We start from the raw sequence: 24,987 nt of genomic DNA on the forward strand, positions 1-24,987 counted from the left end.
GCGGGACCCGTCACTCCTTCTGTGGATAGATATGCAGCTGTGGCGACTGCTGCTTTAAAAGCACGTTTTGAATGATTGTCTCTTTGTCTAATTACACTCTAATTGCGTCCTCATAAAAAATCTTGGAAATTAGAAATACAGAAGCACTCGCAGAAAGCTAAGGTTCAGAAGCACTGTAGAAAACTAGCATTGCCACTCAGAGCGAGCGGGGCCATGAGGTAAGCAGGGCATCAGCTGAGCAGAGAGAGTGAGTGTCCACTCATTCGATGCTACTTCTTGAGAGCTCTGTGCTAGGCTCCGAGGACAGAGCAGGACCTTCCTGTCCAGTACTTAAGAGCTAGTTGGGGAGGTATGTCCCACGTGTAAATGTTGGTTATGCAGAGGAGTGAGCGCAAACCATTTGAGTCATATAGACCTTAGGGAGACGGGAGAAGGGAGAAACTTCTTCTGTGTCATGGATAGGCGGATGGGTCAGAGTTGATAAAGAGCATCAGACTTACTGGGTAAGTTATTTTTGGCCTTGGAGAGCTGCCGAGGTATGAGTGACATTATTCAGGACAGACATTAGTGTGGGCATTTCTGGATAGGAGCTACTTACTTCCTGAAGTGCATATGCCCCTGTTTTTCTGCGATGCCCCTGTGCTAGAAGCACTCTGATCAACCCCCCAGCAGCCTTATCCTGGGATCGGATGTTATCAGTGCGCTGACAGGTGTTCAACCCTGTTGGCTTAGCGGTCCTTATCTTTTTTTCTTTTAATAATTTTTAAAAAATTTATTTATTTTGACAGAGAGAGAGCATGCGATCAAGGAAAAGGCAGAGAGAGAGGGAGAGAGACAGAATCTCAAGCAGACACCATGCTGTCAGCACAGAGTCCGATGTGGGGCTTGAACTCGCAAACCATGAGATCATGACCTGAGCTGAAATCAAGGGTCGGACACTTAACTGACCGAGCCACCCAGGCACCCCTTAGCAGTCCTTACCTTGTGCCAGAGAGAAGTGGGAGTTCTTTTGTCATTTTGAAACCCATCACCCAAAAATCCCCATAGCCTAGGCTGGATGATTGGGTTTTCCACCCAATTCCACCCGAATTAATGGAATCCCATAAGTGGGCGGCCCCCCTCCACTGGTAATTGTGGTGGGGAATAAACTAGGTTTCTCAGAAAGAGAATGCCAGGTTCTTAGATCCAGAGTTGAACATCAACTCTGCATCCAGAGACTGGGGTACCAGCTTGGTGATAAAGGAAGCCTGTTCCAGAGCTCTGGCAGCCAAAGGTTTTTTTTTTCCCCCCAGTCCATTTACCTAACTTGCGGCACTAAAACCTGACCCCATGTGACATGAAGCTGTTTACTGTGCCTGCTTTACAGTTCACTGGAGATCTGTGGATGTGCTTGATCACATCATTATCTCAGGTACCTCTGGGGATATTCTGTAATATGTGCCTGTGTATCACAGTGCATCTCTAAAGTTCTCACGGTTCCACATTCCCAAGCATATGTGACCCCAGGGGTTTCAGATCAGAGATTATGTACCCGTACCTGTTGTTACCATCAATCATTTAATCAGAAGTCGCCCTTCTCAGGGAGCAGGGCAGTTACCTGTGATAACTGAGCAGATGTGACCCAGGCCCATGTCTGGTCCGTACCCTCAGCCTCAGCACAGGGATCCCATGTGGCTTGGGTGGAAGCCTGGATTTCTCTGCCGTCTATTTTGAAGTATTTCTGAATTTTCTAAGGGGCTGAACTGTATCCCCAGGCTGAACTGTGAACTGGGCTCACAGTTGCCTTGCGATAAACATTTTTGGAATGGTGGTTGGGTAGATGCATAGATAGAGATGGATGGATGGATGGATGGATGGATGGGTGGTGGATTAAGGAGGAGGAGTGAGGATGGAAAGGTGGATGGATGGATAGATGGATAGATGAATGGATGGATGGATGGGAGTGAATGGGGAAATAGAGAATGGGTGGAAGGATGGATGGAGGTGGATGGGGAAATGGAGAATGGATGGATGATGGATGGATGGATGGATGGATGGATGGTATATGGGGAGGTAGCTAGATGGGGAGGAGATGGGTGGTGAATAAACAGGTGGTTGGGTGGAATAGTGAAGGGTGGGGCGAAGTCCGTCTTCTCCAGTGTGTTTCCCTGTTTACTGGTCAGCGTAGGTTGGGTCTTGTTAAGAACAATGCTAAAGAGGTGATAGATTCTTGAGTTACATCACATATTCCTGGAAATAGGCTATTGGCCAGAGAGTTTTTTGCCAAAGCAAATTTTTGCTCTTTCCTAGGTGCCTTGCCTAAGTTTTGGAGTCTTCCTTATTCTGTGCACATGCCAGAATTTGGTTCTTGTCAGGGAGAGGTGTCTGCTCCATTTGACTGGTGGGGAAATTAAGGCGGTGTGATAGGACAGGCTGGCCCAAGACTCTCTTGAGGTTTGATGTGGCTTAGGTTTAGGGTTTTCTGCCCTATTTGAAAGTTTGAGTTTTTAGAGTGACCTTCTAGAATATCTAAGACTCATCTCTTACCATTTATGGACCAACATCATCAGTGGTGGTCTGGAGGAGTGGTTTTTCATCGCTGATTGCTCATCACCTTTACATAAACGCCTTTTATTTATTATTATTATTATTAATATCATTATTATTATTATTATTTTAAGCTTATTTATTTTGGAGGAGAGAGAGAGCATGCATGTGCACAGGGAAGAAGCAGAGAGAGAGAGAGAGAGAGAGAGAGAGAGAGAGAGAGAATCCCAAGCCAGTTCCCTGCCACCAGCTCAGAGCCTTATACTGGACTTGAATTCATGAACCACGAGATCATGACCTGAGCCCAAGTCAGGAGTCAGACGCTTAACTAGGCACCCCCATAAAGGCCTTTAAAAAACATATTGTAGCCCCGGCATCCCCTCACCCTACCCGCCTTCCTCCCAATTCTGACCCAGTTGGCCCGGGTCGGGACCTGTCCTTAAGAGCCTGAGAGCTCTCCCAGTGATTCCATTTTTTAACCAGGGTTGAAAATGTTAAGTGTGTGGGATTTGTGCAAAGGCCCTTGGTACCCAGATGGACTCCAGACCACTACACACGCACTCATTCATTTTGACTGAAGTTTGCGTTTACTGAGTACCAACTGTATACATTTGGCCAGGAAGGGTATCGTCACGGTGGCTCTGTGGCTCCTGCCTGCACTGGTGATAACTACTTTCAGGATAGCAGGGGACAGCCCTGAGTACCCAGCAACCCTAGCCTTACCCCAGAGTTAGGAGGTGTCTCTCTAGAAGGGATCAGATATTCAGCTTCCTCCCTACCACCCTTCCACACTAGGCCTGTTCTGGTCACATGCCTGTCTCCTACTACAGATTTGGGTCCCACCCTCTGTGATTTTTAATTCTCCATCTCGTCCCCTCCTGTCTTCTTGGACTCCTTAATCTTCTTTTTCCGTGTCGTGTCTGGAATTTTAAATCCCGTTGCCCTATGTGATTCCTTATCACATCCTTCAACATGCAAGGAGCCACATGTCCCCCAAGACAGCAGCAGCAGTGACCATGACAGCAGGATGGTTTGACCTGCAGAATTCTTTGACCTGAACGCTAGTGAAGTCAGTCCCCAGACACCTTTTCTTATGGTTGCTCTGCCTGCTCCACGGAACCTCTCCAAAGCTCTAATCCTGCTTAGCGTGGCCTCAGACCTCTCCCACTTCTCTGGTCCCGGGCGGCCCATTGGAGCGGACCCCGGCTGCCAGGGGAGCTCCCGATTGGCATGCGAGTCCTTGCTCCCCTTGTGTGAACATGACCCCCAGCCCGCCCTTGCCAGCCTGTCCCCAGGCCACGTGGGTGTCGGCCCTGTCTGTGCCCACCGGCCGGCGGGAAGGCTGCGGCTCCATGGTGTTTGTGGGCACTGAGTGCTAGGAGGTGAATCACGGCTTGCCTGGTTACTTGGCTTCACTTGAGCAGAGCATGTTGAGCATGTTGGTTGAGGAGCCCTGCTGTGTCCGTGAGCCTTTGGCTTGAGCTGAGCGAGGCTCATCAGAGGTGCTTTTTCCTGGTTTTGCTGCTCTGACAGGGGTTCTAGGAAAAGGGGATGATGGGGTCCATGTATGGAAGAGACGTCGTGTAGAAAAGGGAGATCGTTGTGTCTCCAGAGGGCGAAGTGAAAAGCAAGGGGCAGAAGGTGCCAGGAGGCTGATTTTGGCTCATCCTAAGGGCAGGAACCTTTTCTGTTGTCACGCTGCCCAGTGGGGGCAGGCTGCCTCAGGAAGGAGTGAGCTGATGAAGGTAGACAGAGAGACAGGGTTGGGGGTGGGGCTGGGTGGGGCTGCTGGCATGACAGTAATAGCTGACATTAAATGACATCGCCCATGAGAGAGGCAGAACAGCACAGTGGTTAGAGCATAGCCTCTAGTGCTTAACTGGGACGGTGACCATGGGCATGTTTTATAACCTCTCTATGCCTCAGCTTCCTCATCTGTAAAGTGGGGATAGTGATATTGTCTACCTCATAGGGTTTTAGTGAGGATGAAATAAGTTACTACATGGGAAGTGCTTAGTAAAGTGGGATGCATAGCAAGGGCAGACATTCTAGCACTTTGCCCATATTACCTCCTATCCTCTGCCCAGCGGCCTTAGCGGTAGGCCCTGCCGTTATCCCCATATTCTGGGTGAGGGGATCAAGAAGTAAGTAGCACAGGAAGCGGCCGAGCCGGGATTGAGCCCCGGGCAGTCTGGCTCCTGCCTGCTTCGAGATTCCGGCTCGGGGCTGTGCAGAGGCCGTTCCCACAGGTACCTGGGGCGGCAGCTGGGCAGCCGGGCCTCAGAAAGGCCCGAGTCCTGCCAGGGATCCTCGACACAGCTGTGGCTGGGGCGGTCCTGTCTGGTCCTGTCAGGAGCAGGAACAATGAGAGCGGTGTTTCTCTGCGCCCGCGTCGGGGCGAGGGAGGGCCAGGCGCTCAGGTCCCAGCAACATCCCTGGCTCCCGGGCCTGGCTCTGAACGGAACAGATTGTTTTGCTGTGTCACAGCCAGCTCTGGGTGTGCCAGCTGGCCTCCCTCGGAGGAGAGGCAGGCCACCTGGATGTGGACCTGCCTCTCTGATCTGTCCGGCTCAGGGCTTCCTCCTGGGCCCTGCCCAGCCAGCATTCGGGGCCTGAGTCTGGCTCAGGTGTGGCACGGAGCCCTGGTCCGTGGTAGCCTCTCCTCTGCAGCGTTGGGCTCAAGGTGGCCGCTGCAGTTACAGAGCCCACACCTCGTGCCACCCCTCCCAGGGACACAAGAGAGGCGATTCGCTCTGTGACCGGCCCGTGGCTGTGCGCCGCCCGAGCAGCGGGATGAGCTGATTGGCTTTAAGCTACTCAGAGCCCTCCCCTGGCATTTAGGGTGAGGTCAGTGGGAGAGGAATGGGCACCCCAAAGCAAATTTTTGCTCCTTTTGGCTAGAGAAGGAGAACATGGATGCCAGGGAGGTGGCCGGTGACAGGAGTCCCATGGGAAATGGCTGTGTTTCAGCCCCATCGTCTACTCAGCCTCCCCTCAGAGAAGGCATTTTACCTGTTCTGACTGAGCTGGGAAATGGAGAGAATGTTCCCCAGCCACCTCCTTCTCTCAAGGCTTGGAGCCTCCCTAGTGGAGTGATGGAGACGAAAACGCTTTAAAAAAAATAGCAAAGGGGCACGTGGGTGGCTCCGTCGGTTGAGCGTCCGACCTCGGCTCAGGTCATGATCTCACGGTTCATGAGTTTGAGCCCCGCGTCAGGATCTGTAATGACAGCTCAGAGCCTGGAGCCTGCGTTGGATTCTGTGTCTCCCTCTCTCTCGGCCCCTCCCCTGCTGACACTGTGTCTCTCTCTCTCTCTGTCAAAAATAAATAAGCATTAAACAAATTTTTTCAATAAAAAATAAAAATAAAAAGTATAGCAAAGGGGCGCCTGGGTGGCTCCGTCGGTTAAGTGTCTGACTCTTGATCTCAGCTCGGGTCTTGATCTCAGAGTCGTGGTTTTGAGCCCCATGTTGGGTTCTGTGCTGGGCGTGGAACGTACTTTAAAAAAGAAAAACAAATAAATAAAAATAAAAAATAAAAGGCAGAGCATAGAGTTTTATAAGAAATGATCATATTCTCATTTCTGTCTGGGGGTCTGCTCGTCATCCCCAGTCTCACCTCCAGGCAGCCTTCCCTGCCTGTCCCTGCTTACCTTCTCTGTCCACCTAGGGATAGGTGTGGGGTCTAGAGGAGTCACCCCTCCCCCACTGCTGTCCCGTCACCATTTAGTCACACGGTTGTGTGTGGTTTTGCCTGCCGGCGTGACCATGAGCTCAGAAGCCCGAGGCGGTGGCTCCCTCTCCCTCCCCTCTGTCTGTCCTATTCCTCACGAGCTGCCCCTGGGGTACCCACATAGGAAGGACCTGACAGGTGCCATACACTTTTCTCCTGCAGGTTTGAGAAGATGGTGAGTGGCATGTACTTGGGGGAGCTGGTTCGACTGATCCTGGTCAAGATGGCCAAGGAGGGCCTCTTATTTGAAGGACGGATCACCCCGGAGCTGCTCACCAGGGGGAAGTTCAAGACCAGTGATGTGTCAGCCATTGAAAAGTAGGTGCCGCCCCTCAAGGCTTTCTCTTTCCCTTCTCCAGCCGCTCCCCATCCCCACCTGCACACACAGGGGAGATTAGAGCCCAGGGAGTAGATGACTCCAGTGGTGAACGAGATGCTCACTGAGCCCGGGGCCTGGGCTTGGAAGCCTCCCTGCACATAGTAGGACCTTCTGTAGACTGTGTTCTAGGGACACAGGGATCTAGGGATCTCAAGATAAGGTATTCCGTGAAGAATCAGGAATTACTAAATCTTCCATTTAGAGATTTATAGTAATCATTAGCATGGTAAAGAGAGTCCAGTTCACTTTGGTTAACTGATAATTTCCCAAACTTCTTTTATGCCTGAAATGCCCTCCCACTACTCCCCCCAATTCTCTCACCTGTTAACCGCCAGACGTGTTCCCTGGCACAAGTTTGGGAAACATCGATTAACAGCTGAGACAGGGCAGATCGACATGGGAGGAAGGAGTCCAGCCAGAGACCTGACTGCTACCTTTTGGCCTCAACTTGAGAAACCCGGGTTTCTCTGCCTTGACTGTTACTTGTGGGCCTTCACCCTGAGAGGGAAGAGGGTAAACTTGATCCCACAGCCGTTTGATATGGTTGGGCACCTCCAAGTCTGAAGGACTCCTTTCTTGTGGCCGGCCTCCGTGTGCCACCAGGCTCTGTTCCTGGTTCGGAGACATGTAGCCAGGTGAGGCCACCTGCTGAAAGATAGGGCTAGCTTGGTGCTGGAGAAGTCCTTTCATCTCTGTACGAAGCTGTCATTGCCACCGCCCTGCGGTGGTCCTGGAGACTCCGATCGAACCAGTGGCTTCTTAGCTCTGGCTCCTGGGAGGAGATGCCTATGAGCTGTCTGCAGGTAGAGAAGGAGGCTGAGGAGATGGGACGGGGTTTATGTGGACGTACTCCTCTGTCACATCCGTGTATGGGCATTTACCTGAGGATCGCTCTCCTTCGGGAACTACCAGGGGAGAGCTGGTGTCAGCGGGGCGCCATGATACTGAGCTCCCAGCCACCTCTCTCCTCCAGCTTCCGGGCTGGCTACTGAGAAGGGAGGGGGCAGGAGGCTCATGGCATGCCCTCAAAGTCATCGACAGAGTCAGGAAATGCCTTCCTTTTGGCCTGCTTCTGGTGTTGGCCCACTGGTTACCACGAAACAAAAGCCCACTTGAACTAGCTCAGGAAAGCGTGTGTATTGTAATAAAGGCTGTCTAAACGAAACCTAAGCATCCTACCAGGGCAGACAGACGTTCAAAGCATTCTCTTTAAAATCGGGAGTAAGAGAGGATCCCCCATTTTTATTTAGCATTGTCTGGAGTCGTAGCCAGTGTTGAAAAAGAAAAAAAAAAAAGAGAAAAATTAAAGGCTTAAGAATAAAAGAGAAAAATTAAAGGCTTAAGAATAAAAAAAGGAAGTAAAAGTATCATTATTTGCAGATGTTAATTGTGTGTATGGAACACCAAAAATATCTAGAGGAGTGAATAGAATAATGAGGGGTAAGGGAATCGTCTGGAGAGGAGATGCCAAAGTCAATTATATTTCTATATATTGGCAATAATTAAAATGTTAAATAATCCTTTTATTTTAGAATATTTTTAGACTTACAGAAATATTGCAAAGATGGTGCAGAGTGTTCCCCCATATCGCTGCCTGAGTTTCCCCCATATTAACATCTTACGTTACTGTGGTACGTTCAAGTGAACAAAAGATATATACACGTGAATTTAGGCCATCTACACCATGCCGTCTGTAATAGTAAAAAAATTATAAAGTACCTCAGAATGAATCTAACAAAAGATAACAAAACGTGTACGTAGAAAATTAAAACTTGACTGGAAAACCTCAAGGGCGTGTAAGCCTCCCAGGGCAACTCGCAGACCCCAAGCGCCGGCGGTCTCCCTGGGTCTCCTAAGCACTGAGCTCCAGGGTGGTCAGCTGTGTCTTGCCTCTCCACCTCTCTCCGTGTGCCCGGCGTGTCATAACCCAGCCTACTACTATTTTTTCTCCTATTACCTGGTATTTCTTACAGAGTAGACTCCTCCTCCTGTCCTCAGGCATTTGATGTCTTAATTCCATACCATACAACTTTTTTTTTCTTTAAATTTTTTTTAATGCTTATTTTTGAGAGAGAGAGAGAGAGAGAGAGAGCGGGCACACGCACCAGGTGGGGGTGGGTACAGAGAGAGAGGGAGACACAGAATCTGCAGAGAGAGAGAGTGGGCACGAGTGGGGGAAGGGCAGAGAGAGAGGAAGACACAGAATCCAAAGCAGGCTCCTGGCTCTGTGCTGACAGAGCGGGGCCCAGACTCACGAGCTGTGAGATCGTGACCTGAGCCAACGTCAGACGCTTAACTGACTGAGCCCCCCAGGCGGCCCTCACCTTTCCAGCACTTTCGAACCTCAATGCTTTGCACTGCCTGATGTGGTCCTTAACCCACGGTTAATTGGCTTCTGACCTCACAGGAATAAGGAAGGCCTCCACAATGCCAAAGAAATCCTGACCCGCCTGGGAGTGGAGCCATCTGATGACGACTGTATTTCAGTCCAGCACGTGTGTACCATTGTCTCATTTCGCTCTGCCAACCTGGTGGCTGCAACGCTGGGCGCCATCTTGAACCGCCTTCGAGATAACAAGGGCACACCCAGGCTGCGGACCACGGTTGGTGTCGACGGGTCTCTTTACAAGACGCACCCACAGTGAGTCTGCCCTTTGCTGTCATTGGTGCTCAGTGCCCATCTGGGCTAAGGACCTCCTCCAAAGGTCAGACTTTTGCACCCAGTGAAGGTTTTTGGCATACAAGAGTGTATCTAGTTCTGGGCAGAAAGGTCAGAATTGCCCCCTTGAGAAGTATCTGGCCCTCAGCCCGTTCTCCTGGTGTTGCTTCTGGACTGTCAAGTCTCATTTCATAAGTCTTTTTGGGGATTTCCGTAGCTGCCAGGAGCGCTGGGTGGAACATGTCTGTATCTTAAATCCTCTTGCTTACTCGTATTTCGTCAACAACCTTCATCCTCACTGTAGCTCGGGTCAAGGGTGCAATGCCCACATTCTTGTTTTAGAGGCTCCTGTGAAAGGCCCCCCCCAACCCCTCAGACATGCCTTTTTTAAACCAGCAGCTTGTTGACATTTTGCATCTGAGAGAGGAGAGCCGGAGGGAGCTAGAAGTTGTAAATGGCCCCTGTTGACGATGAGGGGCAGTCACCAAGCTGCCTCCTGGTGTAGTGAGCGCCTTAGCTGCAGAAGCCTTTTGTGGTACCAAGAACACGGCTTGCACATTTTTTAAAGGCTAAAGGTGAAATTCTGCGTCTATAATTATAGACTAGCTTTTAACAACAGCTCCCTTTGACGTGAGTTTCGCGCAGGACCTCAGGTACTTTGCCACCATATATACGAAGTGTACATAGAGTGGCCTTGTGACGCCCTCACTCCAGTTCTAGCGGGCGTTGAATAATAAACGTTGACTTAAATGGAAATCATTGTCACGAGGGGGCAGGGTTTGAGCCAGTCAGATGCTATTGTCCGTTAGGTTCGTAATTTTATTCCTTCGTATTTTTAAAGTATTTGTAAAATTTTCGATAATGGAGCTAGCTATCATTTTTGGGGGTGGGCGGGTGGTTTCTCGGCAAATGTATGGACAAGAAAGCTTAGGGATTTGTAACATCACATTAAAAAAAATTCGTTTTTAATCGTGGGAAAATACACAATCTAGAATTTACTGTCTTAACCGCTTTTGAGCGTACAGTTCAGAAGTGTTAAGTACATTCCCACTATTGGACGACCAGCCCCACCAGCCACCCCCAGAACTCGTCACTGACAGGGTCACCTTTTAATTTTTTTTTTTTTTTTTAACGTTTATTTATTTTTGAGACAGAGAGAGACAGAGCATGAACGGGAGAGAGTCAGAGAGAACGAGGGAGACACAGAATCCGAAACAGGCTCCAGGCTCTGAGCGGTCAGCACAGAGCCCGACGCGAGGCTCGAACTCACGACCGTGAGATCATGACCTGAGCTGAAGTCAGACGCTTAACCGACTGAGCCACCCAGGCGCCCCCAGGGTCACCTTTTAAACGATAATGTTGATTAAATGCGTTTTGTTTTAGGAGTATCGTCTATTTGGTACACAGAAATGTTAGATAGTTCACAAAATGACAAAGAGAGTAGAAGTTACGTTTAGTCCCGCCCTCTGGCATTGATCACTGCTAATATTTGGGGTTCTGGTTTCCCTGTTTCCCTTGGCAGGCAGCCTTCCATCCTGACGACCGACCATAAATTTTGCGGAGGCTCTGTGTCTCACTGAGTCCTGTCCTAAAGTCCTCCTCTAGCCAATAGAGAATGTCTAGACCCTTGGGGGCAGAGGGAAAGGGCAGGTGAAAATAAAAAAAAAACCAAGAGTGATTATGAGTGATTGTGGAGCCCGTCCCCAGCGCCAGTAACCAGTCTGAGCTGTTGACGAAGTCAGTCAGTGCCTACCCCACCACTGTCTGGAGATAGTGTCAGTCCTCCTGGACTCCAGGGTGAAGTCACAGGCCCAAGGTCACCTGAGGTGGAAGTTGGAGAGCTCACCCTTGTCTCCTGATGCATCTGATTCCCAAACACCGGGCTGATAATGAGAGTCCTCGTTTCTGCGTGTGACTATTTCATTTTTCCTTCTTACTCCTCTGCATTTGCCAGAGCTTTTCTACAGTGCATGTGTATGACTTGGGGATGAGCAATTCAGTTCTAGAAAACGGAATTAAGGTGTGGGAAAGGAAGGGGAAGCAGAGGTCCCTGACAGATGGCGCAGTCTAACTGTTGTGGCACGCCCCCCCCCCCCCCCCCCCCCCAGGTATTCACGACGTTTCCACAAGACTCTGAGGCGCTTGGTGCCCGACTCCGATGTGCGCTTCCTCCTCTCGGAGAGCGGCAGCGGCAAGGGGGCCGCCATGGTCACCGCGGTGGCCTACCGCCTGGCCGAGCAGCACCGGCAGATCGAGGAGACCCTGGCCCACTTCCGCCTCACCAAGGATATGCTGCTGGAGGTGAAGAAGAGAATGAGGGCCGAGATGGACATGGGCCTGAGGAAACAGACGCACGAAAAGGCCGTAGTCAAGATGCTGCCCTCCTTCGTCCGGAGCACTCCAGACGGGACCGGTGAGGGCCTCTTCTGGGGACGAGCATACCCCTCCTGCTTCTCCTACCAGCGACCGAGTGGGGCGGAGGGAGGTTGGCCTCTCCAGTGGTTGTGTTTATTTTGGCAAGAGCTGGAAAACTCACTCAGAACCTCTGTTTTCCATTTTTACCACCGACTTGCCCCGTGTGTGACTCAGGGCAGTTGACTCTCCCTGGATCTGGCCTCCCAGGCAGGCACCATCTCGAAAACCACAGTCCGGCTCACAATTAGAAAGTGTTCTTTAAAGAACAAAACCGGGCCTCTCCCACAGCACCGAGATTGCTGTGGGTTCTCTCGCACACAGGTTAAGCCGCGGAAGGAAAGGTACCCGGTGCACCCTTCCTAAGTCCTGACACGGTGTGCTGGGGGCAGACAGAGGCCTGGGGCTTTGCACACCCAGGCAGGTTGGAGAACAGAATCTAACCCTTGACGCGACCTTGCCGGTCCTGAGTTGGGGCTGAGCCCTGTGGAGACTCTGAGGGGCTTCTCGGGTGCGTCCTGGAAATAATGAGTATCTGTGATAGGAATTAGGTCCTACGTATAAGTTCCTTGTTATGGCATTATAGTATTGCTTTATAAACCACCCTCAAACCTAGAGGCTTAAAATACCAACCACTGATTGTTGCTCCCCTGGGCCGGGCTCAGCTGGTCTCTGCTGGACTCATTCATGAGTCTGTAGTCGCTGGTGGGTCAGCTCAGAGGCCTCCCTCCCGCGTCCGACCGTTGGCAGTCAGCTGGAGTGCAGCCGTACCTGGCCATGTGTCTCATCCTCCGGCAGGCCACCGGGCTTGTTCGAGTGGTAGCAGCAGGGGCTGTGAAGGAGAGGACCGACTTCAAAGCCTCTTGGAGGCCGAGGCTGGGACTGGCTCAGTTTCGCCTCTGCCACACTCTGTCGGCCAAAGCCAGTCATAAGGCTGGGCCAGAGCCCAGGGGAGCAGAAATAGACTCCCATCTTTTGATGGGAAGGGCTGCAAAGTCACTTTGCAGAGGAAAAGCCCAGGGAAGAGAATGACTGTGCACATTTTTGCAAACCCTCTACACACCGATGTAAATTGCTAGTTTTTGTACGAGCTTTCCTCAAATCGCGTCATCGTTGCCAAGCTTTTCAGTAACCCTGGAGAAATCTGTTTGTTTATTGTGACAGGTGGTTCATCCATGGGTCTCTCGTCCTTCTAGCGCGGCTCCAAGGTTGTGGTGGGCAGTGAGTTAGTGCCCGCCCCTCCCTGAGCCTGAGCGATGTGCCAGAGGGAGGATTTACAGCTTCTCCCCCGTGTTTAATATAGCCCTCCCCCCGCCCCGAAAGTCTCGAGTCTTTGGGTTACTGGCTGCCAAGAGGCACTTAGCTGTTTTTGATGTTCTTTATGTTCTTGGCCTTAATAGAGCATGGTGACTTCTTGGCCCTTGATCTTGGAGGAACGAATTTCCGTGTCTTACTGGTGAAAATCCGCAGTGGGAAAAAGAGAACGGTGGAAATGCACAACAAGATCTACGCCATTCCCATTGAAATCATGCAGGGCACTGGGGAAGAGGTGAGACAGTTTTGCTTTTCTACCACAGTGGCACCCGCATGTCACCCGGCCAGTGGCATTGGCGGTCCCCAGAACCTGCCACATGGCTCGTGCAGCTCTACAGTTGTAGCCTGGTAGCCTGGAAGCATCAGGCACTTTCGGCAACGCTGGGCTTATGCTGTTCAGGGGACTGCGAAGTTCCCGGAGGGGTACTTGCTCTGCATGTGTCGGGAGGGTGTGTGTGTGCGTGCGTGTGTATGTGTGCAAACGTGCACTTGTACGTGTGCACTGAAAGCGTGAAACCAGAGAGCTCGGGTAATCCCTTCTTTTCTTCTAAAGCTGTTTGACCACATCGTCTCCTGCATCTCCGACTTCCTGGACTACATGGGGATCAAAGGCCCCAGAATGCCTCTCGGCTTCACGTTCTCATTCCCCTGCAAGCAGACGAGCTTGGATGCGGTAAGTCTCTTCCCTGTAGGAGCAGGGAGGCGCTGACCACCCTGTAGCCAGTGTGGGCTGGCTCTTGAGGCTTTCTCCAGGCTCACTGTCCCCTCGATGTTGGGAACGGCTCACATGTCACAGCGGGTTGGCCCAGGCTTTACGTCACGCCCTCTAGTTCATCTTGAGACTCTACTCATCTTTTATCATGTGGAGCGAGCCCCTGCTCTTGTGAAAGCCTCCTGGTCCTCCAGGCAAAAGTGCCTCGCCCTCCTCAGTGTTCCCTCTTCCTTTGAATGTTGCCTCGATGATAGTACTTTTCTCATAATTATTACGGATTGCGTCTTTCTTTTCTGCTGTGTCGGGTGCTCCTTGAGCAAGGACCCCCATGCCCTGGCACAGAGTTCTATCGGAGGAAATACTTAAATGTTTGTTCAATAAACGGGATGAAACAGGGTCTGGGGTCAGGGCTTGAGCACCTGCTGAGTACTTACTAAACGCTGGGTACAGAACAGAAGGTGACAGTTCCCATCCTCAGGGGGCCAACAGTCTAATGGAACCCCAGCCTTCCACCTGCCTCTCAGCACTGGGCTGGGTGGGGAGGGGGGTACCTGTTGCAGAGGGAACTGAGTGTGCAGTCACGGAGGCAGGACCCAGCCAGTCATGCTGGAGGAGCCACGGGGGCCTCCTAGAGTCACAGGTGCGGGTATGGCCAGGGAGGAGGCCCTAGAGGGAGCATCAGATCACACAGAGCCTTAGGCCAGGGTTTACGGCCTACGATTGGCGATTGGCAACACGAAGGAAGCCAGGGAGGGCCACCTGCCTCTGGAAGCCAGTTAATCAAGTCCCTGTGCTGACTTGGGGCTTTTTCCTCTTGAGCTCGTTTAGATCTCAGCAGTTAGATCCATATAAACTTGTGCTTTGCAGCTTTTAAAGGTCTGATGTTTTTTTAAGGAATTTTCACTTCCACCATCACCTGTATTCATCGTACTGAGCACACACCCAGCAGAAGTATAGCTTCATTCATACCTGAAGTTTACTTTAGGCAGTAACAGGGTCACTGAAAATTCGCATTTCTCCATTTATGTTGTCGGCAAACTGTTCTTTAAGGGAACTAGTTGGTTATACCAGAGGCTGCACCGTTATCCTTCTATGCCTCAGTTTCTCCATCTGTGAAATGAGGATTATAAACCAGACCGCTGTGGGGATGGTTAGGAGAGGGAGGGCCTGTGGAGGACTGCCTGTGTTTTACTGCTTTGTGCCTCAGATGTCCTAGCATAGTGTCACTATACTCAGGAGATACTTAGTCGGGAGGGAGGGAGTGAAATTTTATATCCTACACAGACAGGCTAATTACACAGGATTCTCCTGGTGCCTCTCCTGTTTCAGGGAATCTTGATCACCTGGACGAAGGGTTTTAAGGCAACCGACTGCGTGGGGCACGATGTAGCAACCTTACTAAGGGATGCGATCAAAAGGAGAGAGGTAACTATTAAAAGGATGTTTAAAAAAAAATCTTCACTGTTTTTTGGGGGTTATAAAAATTGTACTTGCTTGTCGTAAAGAATTCAAACAATGCAGAAGCGTGTGACCTGGGTTAGAAATTCCCCACACTGTCAGCAGTAAAGTGGAGGTGAACGGTTTTGTGCTGTTGAAGGGTAGTCCAAGAAAGGTGAAATCACGATCCTCCTACAGCTTGGAAAAGAGAAAAGCAGCTGGGCCCAGCCTGGTGCGGTCAGTCAGCCTTGGCGCCCTCCTGTTGGACACGAGGTTTCACTCCACGACTGTGACGGAATTACACAAGAATAAGACGAGTCTATACCCATGTCAGAACTCCGCACACACCCAGAATCGCCCTGCTTCCAGACAGCATCCAATCCAGAGCCAGCCCCACTCTGAACCCTCCCTAAAGCCCCCAACCTGGGCTTGAGTCCTGTCCGCCGTGAATGCTTTCTAGCTCGTTCTTAGATGCTCCACGAGATGTGCCGCCCGTGTTGCAAGCAGTTGATGTACCCAGCTTTGTTTGCCTGTAGGCGTGTCTCTGCTCTTTGGCTGGAGGACATTGGCAAAACAGAAAATGAAGAATTCTAGAGATGAACTCGTTAATGAAGGGATTAGTCAAATAACTAACTTTAAATTTTTTTTTTTAATGTTTATTTTTTGAGAGAGAGAGAAAGAGAGCACGAGTGGGGGAGGGGCAGAGAGAGAGGGAGACGCAGAATCCGAAAAGCGGGCTCCAGGCTCTGAGACATCAAGCACAGAGCCGGACGCTCGAAGTCACAAACCGCGAGATCATGACCTGAGCTAAAGTCGGACGCTTCACCGACTGAGCCACACGGGCGCCCCCTGGCTTGCTTACTTTAGTTCAAAAGAGCAGACAAATGACCAGGTGGTGGGGAAGGCTGGCGTGAATGGCTTTTTGAAAGAGGGATTGGTCACAGCTGGCAGAATATGCTAGACAGCCTATATCCTTTTGGAGAGAAACCTGATGGCCTACTTGGGCCCATTTCACAGCCCCGAATGTTGGCATTCTTCCAGTTTACTTTCTGTGCGTATGTCACCACACACACATTTTGTAATGGGAATCCTGCTGTATATACAACCTGCGTATTTCCTCTGATAGGAAACAGGCATCTTTTCCTGTCACTACCTAGAGACCAACCCCATTCTTTTCCTTGGCCGCACAGGATGCCGGTGTTTGCTAGAACCCGTGTTTCATGTCGCCCCTTTCGATTCTGTATTTAGATGGTTTCTCTTTTGGGCCCGTGTAAGTCATGCGGTACCTTTGGGTACCTGCATGGCTCTATCTGAAGGACAGATTCTGAGAAATGGATTTGGTGTTTCTGTTTTGCCTTCTGAAAGACTGTCACACTCTACACTCCGGACAGAGAGAGCTATTTGGCCACCGTCGCTTGGCTTTTCTCCACACGGCAGTTCCCTCCAGGCTGCCTCGCCAGTACTCAGCATCGTCTGTGAAATGGGGAGAATACTTTCTTTAGATCTCAGATTTCAGATACAGCACTAATAGTTGGTGTTTAGTCAACATTTAATTAGCTTTTTAAAGGCTGGTAAGGAAACTATTCTGAAGGATGCATCAGGCAGCGCTGTCCCTCCCCTAAAGCTGTGTCCCTTTCTTTCCGAAGGAATTTGACCTGGACGTGGTGGCTGTGGTCAATGACACGGTGGGCACCATGATGACCTGTGCTTATGAAGAGCCTACCTGCGAGGTTGGACTCATCGTAGGTGGGTGTCCCAGAAAGTCTGTCTCTGGGGCAGGGACGGCTGGGTTTTCCTGTTCTGTGGGACCTTGAGCCAGCAGCTCAGTCCCTGCGTGGGACACTATCTGTCACTGTTGTCTCCGTGCCACCTTCAGAGTTTGGACCAATGTCACAGAGCTCTCCAGGGGACTTTCTGCTCCCCAACACTCACCCCAAGGCTATGACCAGACTCAGCTCAGAAACGGAGCTCTCCGGGAACGAGGCTCTGAATGGCTCACATGGCTTGGGTGGATAGGGTGGGAACACCGGGGCTGGCCTGGCCATCAGGGCAATGCCAGGCGTGTACAGAGGGCCAGCAGGTGGGTGCTGTGGGGTCGAGGCCCGCCATTGGGAAGGCAGCAGAGCCCTCCTTCTCCCCGGACTGTGGGAAAGGGCCAGAGAGGAGCCTCGGGCACCATTTTGCTTTTGGCAGCCACTGTTTGTGAGCAATGCCAGCCACTTCAGTGGGCGGCAGAGAGGGTGCTGTTCCCTTATAGTCCAAACACGTCAGGGGCCCGGGCTTGAGAGCACATCGTTCCTGAAGCATGTTGATTTGCGCTGCGAGAGAGAAGACCAGTTGTCCACTTGAGCCTGCTCCTGGCATCAGGATGCTGGAAGGCCCTGCTTCTTGGCCAACTGATGCGGGCCCCACCCCGACAAGGAGGGGTGGCAGGCAGCCCCGTGGTGCGGACTGGGTGCCAAGTGTCTGGGAGATTGGGATAAGGCCCCCACAGGCTGCCTTCCTGGTGCCCGAAGACCTTTTCGTTTGTGAAGCCATTTTCGGCTCCAGAGGAAATTCAGAAAACCAGGGAGGAGCTGCAGGTGGAAGGTTGTGGGGGCCCGGCTCCGGAGCTCTGTTGCTTCTTCCTTTCTTTCGCAGACCTCTCTCTGCCCACGCAGCCCTGCTCTTCTGCTTACGAATGGGCTTAGGTGTGCCTTGTAAATCCAGAGTGACACAGCACATTCCCACTGTCCGGCCGGGCCTGGCCTTCCTGCCCCGTTCAGGGCCGCCGATTAGCCGTTTCCGGCACCAGAGCGAGCTGGTGGAGGTTCTCCACGGCTCCAGCTGCATTCATTCACACCTGCTTTTTTCTCTCGTCATCCATCGATGTCTTCCGACACCCGCTGGCGAGAAGTATGATTTATGTGTTTTGGCTTTCTGTGCACCCCTTGCCATTTCTGGGGCTTCTCTTCTCTGTTTCCTACTTTGCGGTGAAGGGGCACAGAGAAAACAAAACCCAAGAATAATCCAGTTACCCAGGGAGAAGCATCTGCGAATTCTACTCGTTTCTTTAAAGGGGAATGAAAACAATCAAAGCCCTTTTGATCTAGCCAGTGGGAATGGCCTTGCGTCCCCCAAGGGTGTCGAAGGGTCCGTCTGCATCCCACCTAGGATGGGTTGGTGGCACTCTGGTGGCACTTGTGACGGAAAGCGTGGACCTCGGGCCAGCAGCAGCAGCAGCAGCAGAGTCGCCTGTGGGCGGGGCTTGTTAGAAATGCAGAGTCTCAGGCCCCACCTTCTGAATCAGAATCTGCATCTTAACAGGCTCCCCAGGTGATCAGAGGTGCATATGAAAGTTTCTGTGGGAAGTGTTCCTTGGTTAGTTGGTTGGTTTTAAAATTTCTAGTGTGGGCGGGGTGTACCTGAGTGGCTCAGTGACTTTGGCTCAGGTCATGATGTCAGGGTTCATGAGTTCGAGCCCTGCGTCGTGCTGTATGCTGACAGCTCAGAGCCTGGAACCTGCTTCCGATTCTGTCTTTCCCTCTCTCTGCCCTTCCCCCGCTCGCACTCTGCCTCTCTCTCTCTCTTTGAAAAATAAATAAAAACATTAAAAAATAAAATAAAGTAAATAATATAAAATTTCTAGTCCGTTCACTGAGACAAGGCCAATGACCACAGGCTTGGATGTCATGGCACTTGAAATTGCTGTGAAAATTTTAAGGAATTTTTAAAAAATGCTTAATTTTGAATGAGAGAGAGCGTGAACAGGGGTGGGGCGAGAGAGAGGGACACAGAATCTGGAGCAGGTTCCAGGCACTGAGCTGTTAGCACAGAGCCTGATGTGGGGCTCGAACCCACAAACTGCGGGATCATGACCTGAGCTAAAATCGGACGCTTAACTGACTGAGCCACCCGGGTGCCCCTGCTGTGAAAATTTTAGAAGTCTTCCTCTCTGTTTCTACACTTAATTCCTCATGGGCGAGACCCACAAACCCTTTGTGGTGTTACCCCGGTCTTTGTGGGGCCACAGCCTCAGTATCCCTGTTGTGGGGAGTTCAGGGATGGAGACCAGAGGCTCAGAGCCTCTGGAAACTGTATGTCAGTCAGATTGTGTGCATGCAGAGTGTGTGCATCTGAAGAAGTGTTCCTTTTCTCAGAAGAACCCTCTGATTTTCAAAGAGGGCATGACACTGAAATGGTGTCACCTTTAGAAAGGTGCCACTGACATGCTGAGGACGCTGGCCTTCCCTGAACCAACCGTGGGCTTCATTCTGGTATGCATGGGAGGGTGGACTGGGCAGGCATAGCCCGTGACCATGGTTGATCAGTAAAGATAAGCAGACTTCCATGGGTGATAGTAGACAACCTCCGGTGTAATATTTTACATACATGCATGTGTGTACACAGTTGTGTGTGTGGAGAGGAGAGAGAAGGCAATGTCCCTCCAACCTGAATATTGCCTAAACTTTTGCCGTTGAAGACACAGGGCCCTGTTGGAACACCGTCTTCCATTAAGGTATATATGGCCCTGCCTGGGCAGGTAAACACACGAGGCTCTTGATGTTGACGTCTAATCGGATGCTCTCTGACTCTCCTTTTGTATTTTGAGGTTTTCCTGAAAAACCTGAGGAAAGCGAAGCTGTGGCTTTATTCGTCTCAAAAATGTATCCCATACCTGGGGAGCCCCAGGCCCCGGAGCCTCCCTGCCTCCCCGCCTCCCCGCCTCCCCGGGCACGGTGGCACAGCCATTCATCCCCCTCCTTGTGTGTTGCAGGGACCGGCAGCAATGCCTGCTACATGGAAGAAATGAAGAATGTCGAGATGCTGGAGGGGGACGAGGGGCGAATGTGCATCAACATGGAGTGGGGTGCCTTTGGGGACAACGGGTGTCTCGATGACATCAGAACTCTCTATGACAGACTGGTGGATGAATATTCTCTAAACGCTGGAAAACAAAGGTAATGGTGCTTGGTAGAGGAAGAAGGGACGGTGAGGGCATGAGGCTGCATTCGGTCTGTTAACAGTGGAAGAAGTTTCTAGTAGGAGAGGAGTCTGGGACAGAGGTGTGGAGACTAGTCCCTCAGATTCCCTCCTGACCTTTGCTTTTGGTTCAAGGAGAGCAGAGAACCAGGAGGATGGGTCGCCGCCTTGATACGAGTGGGCCCAGGTTGACGTCCTGGTGTCGTGCCGCCTCTGCCCGAGTATGCTCAGAGGACGAGGTGGCAGCGGCCACACCGCTTCCCTCAGCGATCATGTTCATCCTGGAACATTCTGGCCTTCCCGTTGCTCTGTGTTTCTTCCCCAGCAGACTAATAGAAACCTCTTGGTCAGCAGGGTTTTGTTTTATTTAGTGGAAGTAAAACACACTTGACCTGCAGTTGTCAAAGGTCAAGGTAAATTAGGATGTGGCCAGTGGGGGTGAGGGGCTTCGGCTCTGTTCATCCTCCCCCAGCCTCCTGCACTGCCTCGTGGCTGTTTGGAGCTTGGGTCCCAGAGACTGTCCCTGAGATGGCAGTGTCTGTCCTTCCTGCGTAGACACAGATGACTCCTTGTCTCAGGCTCCCAGGACTCAGGCCATCCTCTGCCGTCACCAGGATTGACTTGGTCCGAGCCGTGTCCCCAGGAGCAGACAGAAGGAATGGGGGGGGCGGGGAGGGAGGGGGCAGCACCTCCCAAATAAGAGCTGTTCTCCAGCTACCCTCAAGATTCTTGCTTTTTCCAAATACCACCTGTGCTGTTATTTACTTAATGTTTCTCTTTCAGTCAGCTTATATTTTTAATGTAAGTTTAACCAGAGAAAGAAGGGAACACGAGCGTTATCATAGATGATAATCATAAAGTGAATCTAGGGAAGGTCAGCATCATTCGAGTCTAGCTCCCGTTTCCTACCAAAGAGTCTAAACGAAGACCCCCCCTTTGGTAGCTGGGAAGTAGCAGGTGATGGAAGGGGTTAAAGCCTCGTCAGCCTGTACTGAGATGGCATTCTGGATGGTGTGAGAAGGGCTGGATGGAAATTGATCATAATAGTGCAATCATGTTTTTTCTGCGAACCACCTGAAATCTTTTGGAGGACCCAGTGGACTCTTCCCAGTCTGGGGACACTGGGACTGGGCATGTGCCATGGAAGCATTTAAATCCCTTGTCATTTCGGGGCACCTGGGTGGCTCAGTTGGTGAAGCGTCTGACTCTTGATTTCAACTCAGGTCATGATCTCACGGTTCATGAGTTTGAGCCCCGCTTTGGGCACTACGTGTCAGCACGGAGCCTGCTTGGGATTCTCTCTCCCCCTCTCTCTGCCCACCCCAAAGTCAATAAATAAACATTAAATCCCTTGTCATTTCTGAGGCTCTTGAGCATGGCGAGAGCTGGAGTTAAAAGCCCTGGGAACAGGTTGCCCTCAGGAGTACGGTAGCTGTTTGAGCCCTCCAGCCCGTGTGTGGCTTCATCCCTGTGCTGGGGGCTTGACTGGTACTCTGGGCTTTTTCAAAACCTTCCAAAAATCTAGTAGGAATTTTCCCTTCATTGTCTTCTTGTCCCTTTAAGACTCAGACCAGTTGGTTGCTTATTCTGCAGATATTTATTGAGCACTCGACTGAGAGCGTAGCACTGGGCTGTGCTAGGCCCTGGGCCTCAAGGTTGAGCAGGACACATGCGCCAGCCTCTCCAGGCTTTCACTGCAGACCATGAGTGCAGTGTGCCTGTGTACCTTGTGAAGAAGGGAGGGTGTACGGAAGTGGAAGCCTGAGAGAGGCAGATAGAACCCGGTGGGGGGAGGAGGACAGGCCTCGGGGAGGAGAGTTTTGAGCTGACAGCTGGAGCGGGTTCTGCCAGGCAAAGGTAGGAGGGCAGGCGAGGAGGGAGACCGTCCAGCAGCTAGATGCGAACGCTGGTGGTTTCGTTTCTTTAAAAAAAAAATTTGCTTTTATGTTTATTTTTTTTTGAGACAGAAACAGCATGAGTGGGGGAGGGGCAGAGAGAGAGACAGAGAGACACAGAATCCGAAGCAGGCTCCAGGCCCTGAGCTGTCAGCACAGAGCCCAACGTGGGGCTCGAACCCACCAACTATGAAATCATCACCGGAGCCGAAGTCAGACGCTCAACTGACTGAGCCACCCAGGCGCCCCTGGTGGTTTCGTTTCTGATCCTGGGGAGGGTTGAGGATCTCTCAGCGCTTCCTGGCCTCTCTCTGCCTCTGCTGAGGAGCACAGGGCCTGGTGCACAGGCTGGTGATGCCCCCGAAGGGCAGGAAAATGCCCGGGGCTACTGGGAGACCAAAGGCTTCACAGGGACATCCGCTTCGGCTCCTGTTTCAGGTTTGAGAAGATGATCAGCGGTATGTACCTGGGTGAGATTGTCCGCAACATCTTGATCGACTTCACCAAGAAGGGGTTCCTCTTCCGAGGGCAGATCTCTGAGCCGCTGAAGACTCGCGGCATTTTTCAGACCAAATATCTCTCCCAGATTGAGAGGTGAGTGATGAGGGGCTTCCCCGCAGGCCTGCTAGAGGTCTGTGTGGCATGGAGGTACCTCAGGGGATATTTTGTCACTTGTGAGGGGGTCCCCCCTTCGCCCCGCTCCGGAGTAGTAGCCCCTGAGCAGCTACATATTGAAATCATAAAGTTTTATTATCCATGATTTTCCTTTTAATTCATTCTTTATGTGGGAGGGAGCTTTATATATATGTCTGAGGTCATGTGTCTGAGGTTGTACAGACTCCATTTCAGGACAGTAAAGGTGCATTCTAGAGCCCGTGCTGAAGGGCACGGGGTCCAGTAGAGCCAGGAACCAGGGCTCTAGTCCCACCGCATTCATCTGAAAGGCAGCCTGGGATCGCACAGTTTGGTCCCCCAGTAGGCACGGCCCCCACCAAGTTGCTCTGCCTTCCTCCCGTTTTCTCGTGTGCAGTGATCGCTCTGTCCCTGCCTTTGCCCTCTCCCGTGGTGAGCCGTGAGACAGGGTGCGGGGTGCTCTGCAAGGGTGGTTATGCCAGAGCCACCTTATTTGTAGAATGGCCACAAAAGCGACATTAACGTTGGCTGCGCTGGAGCCTGCTCCTTGCTTTCCCCCGTGCCTGCATCTGTAACCGGCACGTCAAACTCACTGGCCACCAGAACCAAAGCGGTGAAGCGCTAGCAGCAGACAGAAGGCCCCGGAACCTGGATGCCGGCGGGTTGCAGCGCACCGATTGGCGGCATTTCACAGCAGTGGGGGAGGGAGAGGCAGCAGCCGGTGCCGTGTGCTCATTACAGATGGGGAAACCGTTCTCACCTCTCTCTCATTCCGAGCGCAGCCAAGAGCTAAGTGGGGAAGATAAGAGTCTAGAAGAACCAGAACAATATCTCTGTGAATACTTTTGTTAACATTTTTTACTGTATTTTATTTTTTAAAAGATACTTATTTATTTTGAGAGAGAGAGAGCACGAGAGCACGGGGGAGGGGCAGAGAGACAGGGAAAGAGAGAGAATCCCAAGCAGGCTCCGTGCTGTCAGCGCCGAGCCCGATGGGCTGCATCTCCCCACCGTGAGATCACAACCTGAGCCGAAATCAAGAGCCAGATGCTCAACCGACTGAGCCACCCAGGCGCCCCTTGTTACTATTTTTTAATTGTAAAATATACATAACATGCAATTAACCATTGCAACCATTTCGAAGAGCACAGTGCAGTGGCATTAAGTTCCTTTACAGTGTTGTGCAACCACCCCTGTCCATCCCCAGAACCTTCTCATCACCCTGAACTGAAACTCCCTACCCATGAAACAGTAACTCCCCATTCGTCCCGCCCCCAGCCCCCGGCACTCACCCTTCTACTTTGTGTCTCTGAATCTGACTGCTCTAGGTCCCTCATGAAAGTGGAATCCTACAGTGTTTGTCTTCTTGGGACTGGCTTATTTTACTTAGCATAACGTCCTCAAGGTTCATTCATGTGGTAGCCCGTGTCAGAATTTCTTTCCTTTTTTAAGGATAAAAATACTCTATTGTACATTTAGACCACATTTTGTTTATCCGTTCATCTGCCCGCGGACGCTTGGACTTTTGGCTGTTGTGAGCAACATTTCGTGTAATGATTTTATTTTTAACTCTTGAGGAACCGCCATACTGTTTTCCAGTTTCCAGTTGCTGTGCCATTTTACATTCCCACCCACGGTACACACAAGGGTTCCACTTTCTCCACGTCCTTGTCAACACTTGTTATTTTTTTCCGTTTTTTAAATTATAGCCATCCTAATGGGTAGGAAGTGGTGGGGAAGGTCTTTTGAAGAATAGTATCAACATGAATGATACTAGAATTTAAAAAAGAATAATAGCAAAGAAAGAAATTGTAAAGAAAAAATTGCAGAATTTAGCTACATAGCTTCTGTAAGTTAAAAAAAAAAATTGGGGGCACCTGGGTGGTTCAGTCAATTAAGCATCTGACTTCAGCTCAGGTCATGATCTCACAGTTTGTGAGCCCAAGGCCCACTTCGGGCTCCTTGCTGACGGTGTGGAGCCTGCGTGGGATTCTCTCTCTCTCCCTCTCTCTCTGCTCTTTGCTCACTTGCACCCCCCCTCTCTCTCCAAAAAAAGAGAAAAATGGCAACCAAACTTAAAAGGCAAAGAGCAAACTAAGGAACCCATTTGCACCATGAATGACAAGATGCAGAGTGGGGGCATGGTCGGGGGAGCTTCGGCAGAACTGGTCTTGAGACCCGCTGTGTTGCACTGGCTATATGTGCTTTGAGTGAGTTACTCAGTTTCACCCAGCCTCAGTTGCCTCATCTTTAAATTTTTTAATGTTTATTTTTGATAGGGAGAGAGAGAGAGAGAGAGAGAGAGAGAGAGACAGACAAAGCATGA

The 24,987-nt window shown here is 51.1% G+C and overlaps 1 protein-coding gene across 2 annotated transcripts in view; it reads left to right on the plus strand.

Moving 5' to 3' along the window:
- HK1 (hexokinase 1) overlaps nucleotides 1-24,987 on the plus strand; it is a 123,999-nt gene that overhangs the window by 94,814 nt on the left and 4,198 nt on the right. For both annotated transcript variants that reach the window (XM_019444379.2, XM_053888538.1), the window contains 9 exons: nucleotides 6,421-6,576; nucleotides 9,045-9,278; nucleotides 11,405-11,709; nucleotides 13,109-13,257; nucleotides 13,576-13,695; nucleotides 15,064-15,159; nucleotides 16,818-16,917; nucleotides 19,928-20,111; nucleotides 22,467-22,622. In XM_019444379.2, coding sequence (XP_019299924.1) covers nucleotides 6,421-6,576; nucleotides 9,045-9,278; nucleotides 11,405-11,709; nucleotides 13,109-13,257; nucleotides 13,576-13,695; nucleotides 15,064-15,159; nucleotides 16,818-16,917; nucleotides 19,928-20,111; nucleotides 22,467-22,622 — 1,500 coding nt within the window. The remainder of the gene's footprint in view (nucleotides 1-6,420; nucleotides 6,577-9,044; nucleotides 9,279-11,404; nucleotides 11,710-13,108; nucleotides 13,258-13,575; nucleotides 13,696-15,063; nucleotides 15,160-16,817; nucleotides 16,918-19,927; nucleotides 20,112-22,466; nucleotides 22,623-24,987) is intronic.

The sequence above is a fragment of the Panthera pardus genome, unplaced genomic scaffold (assembly GCF_024362965.1).
Source record: "Panthera pardus isolate Hobbes unplaced genomic scaffold, ASM2436296v1 HiC_scaffold_22, whole genome shotgun sequence".
Classification (NCBI taxonomy): domain Eukaryota; kingdom Metazoa; phylum Chordata; class Mammalia; order Carnivora; family Felidae; genus Panthera; species Panthera pardus.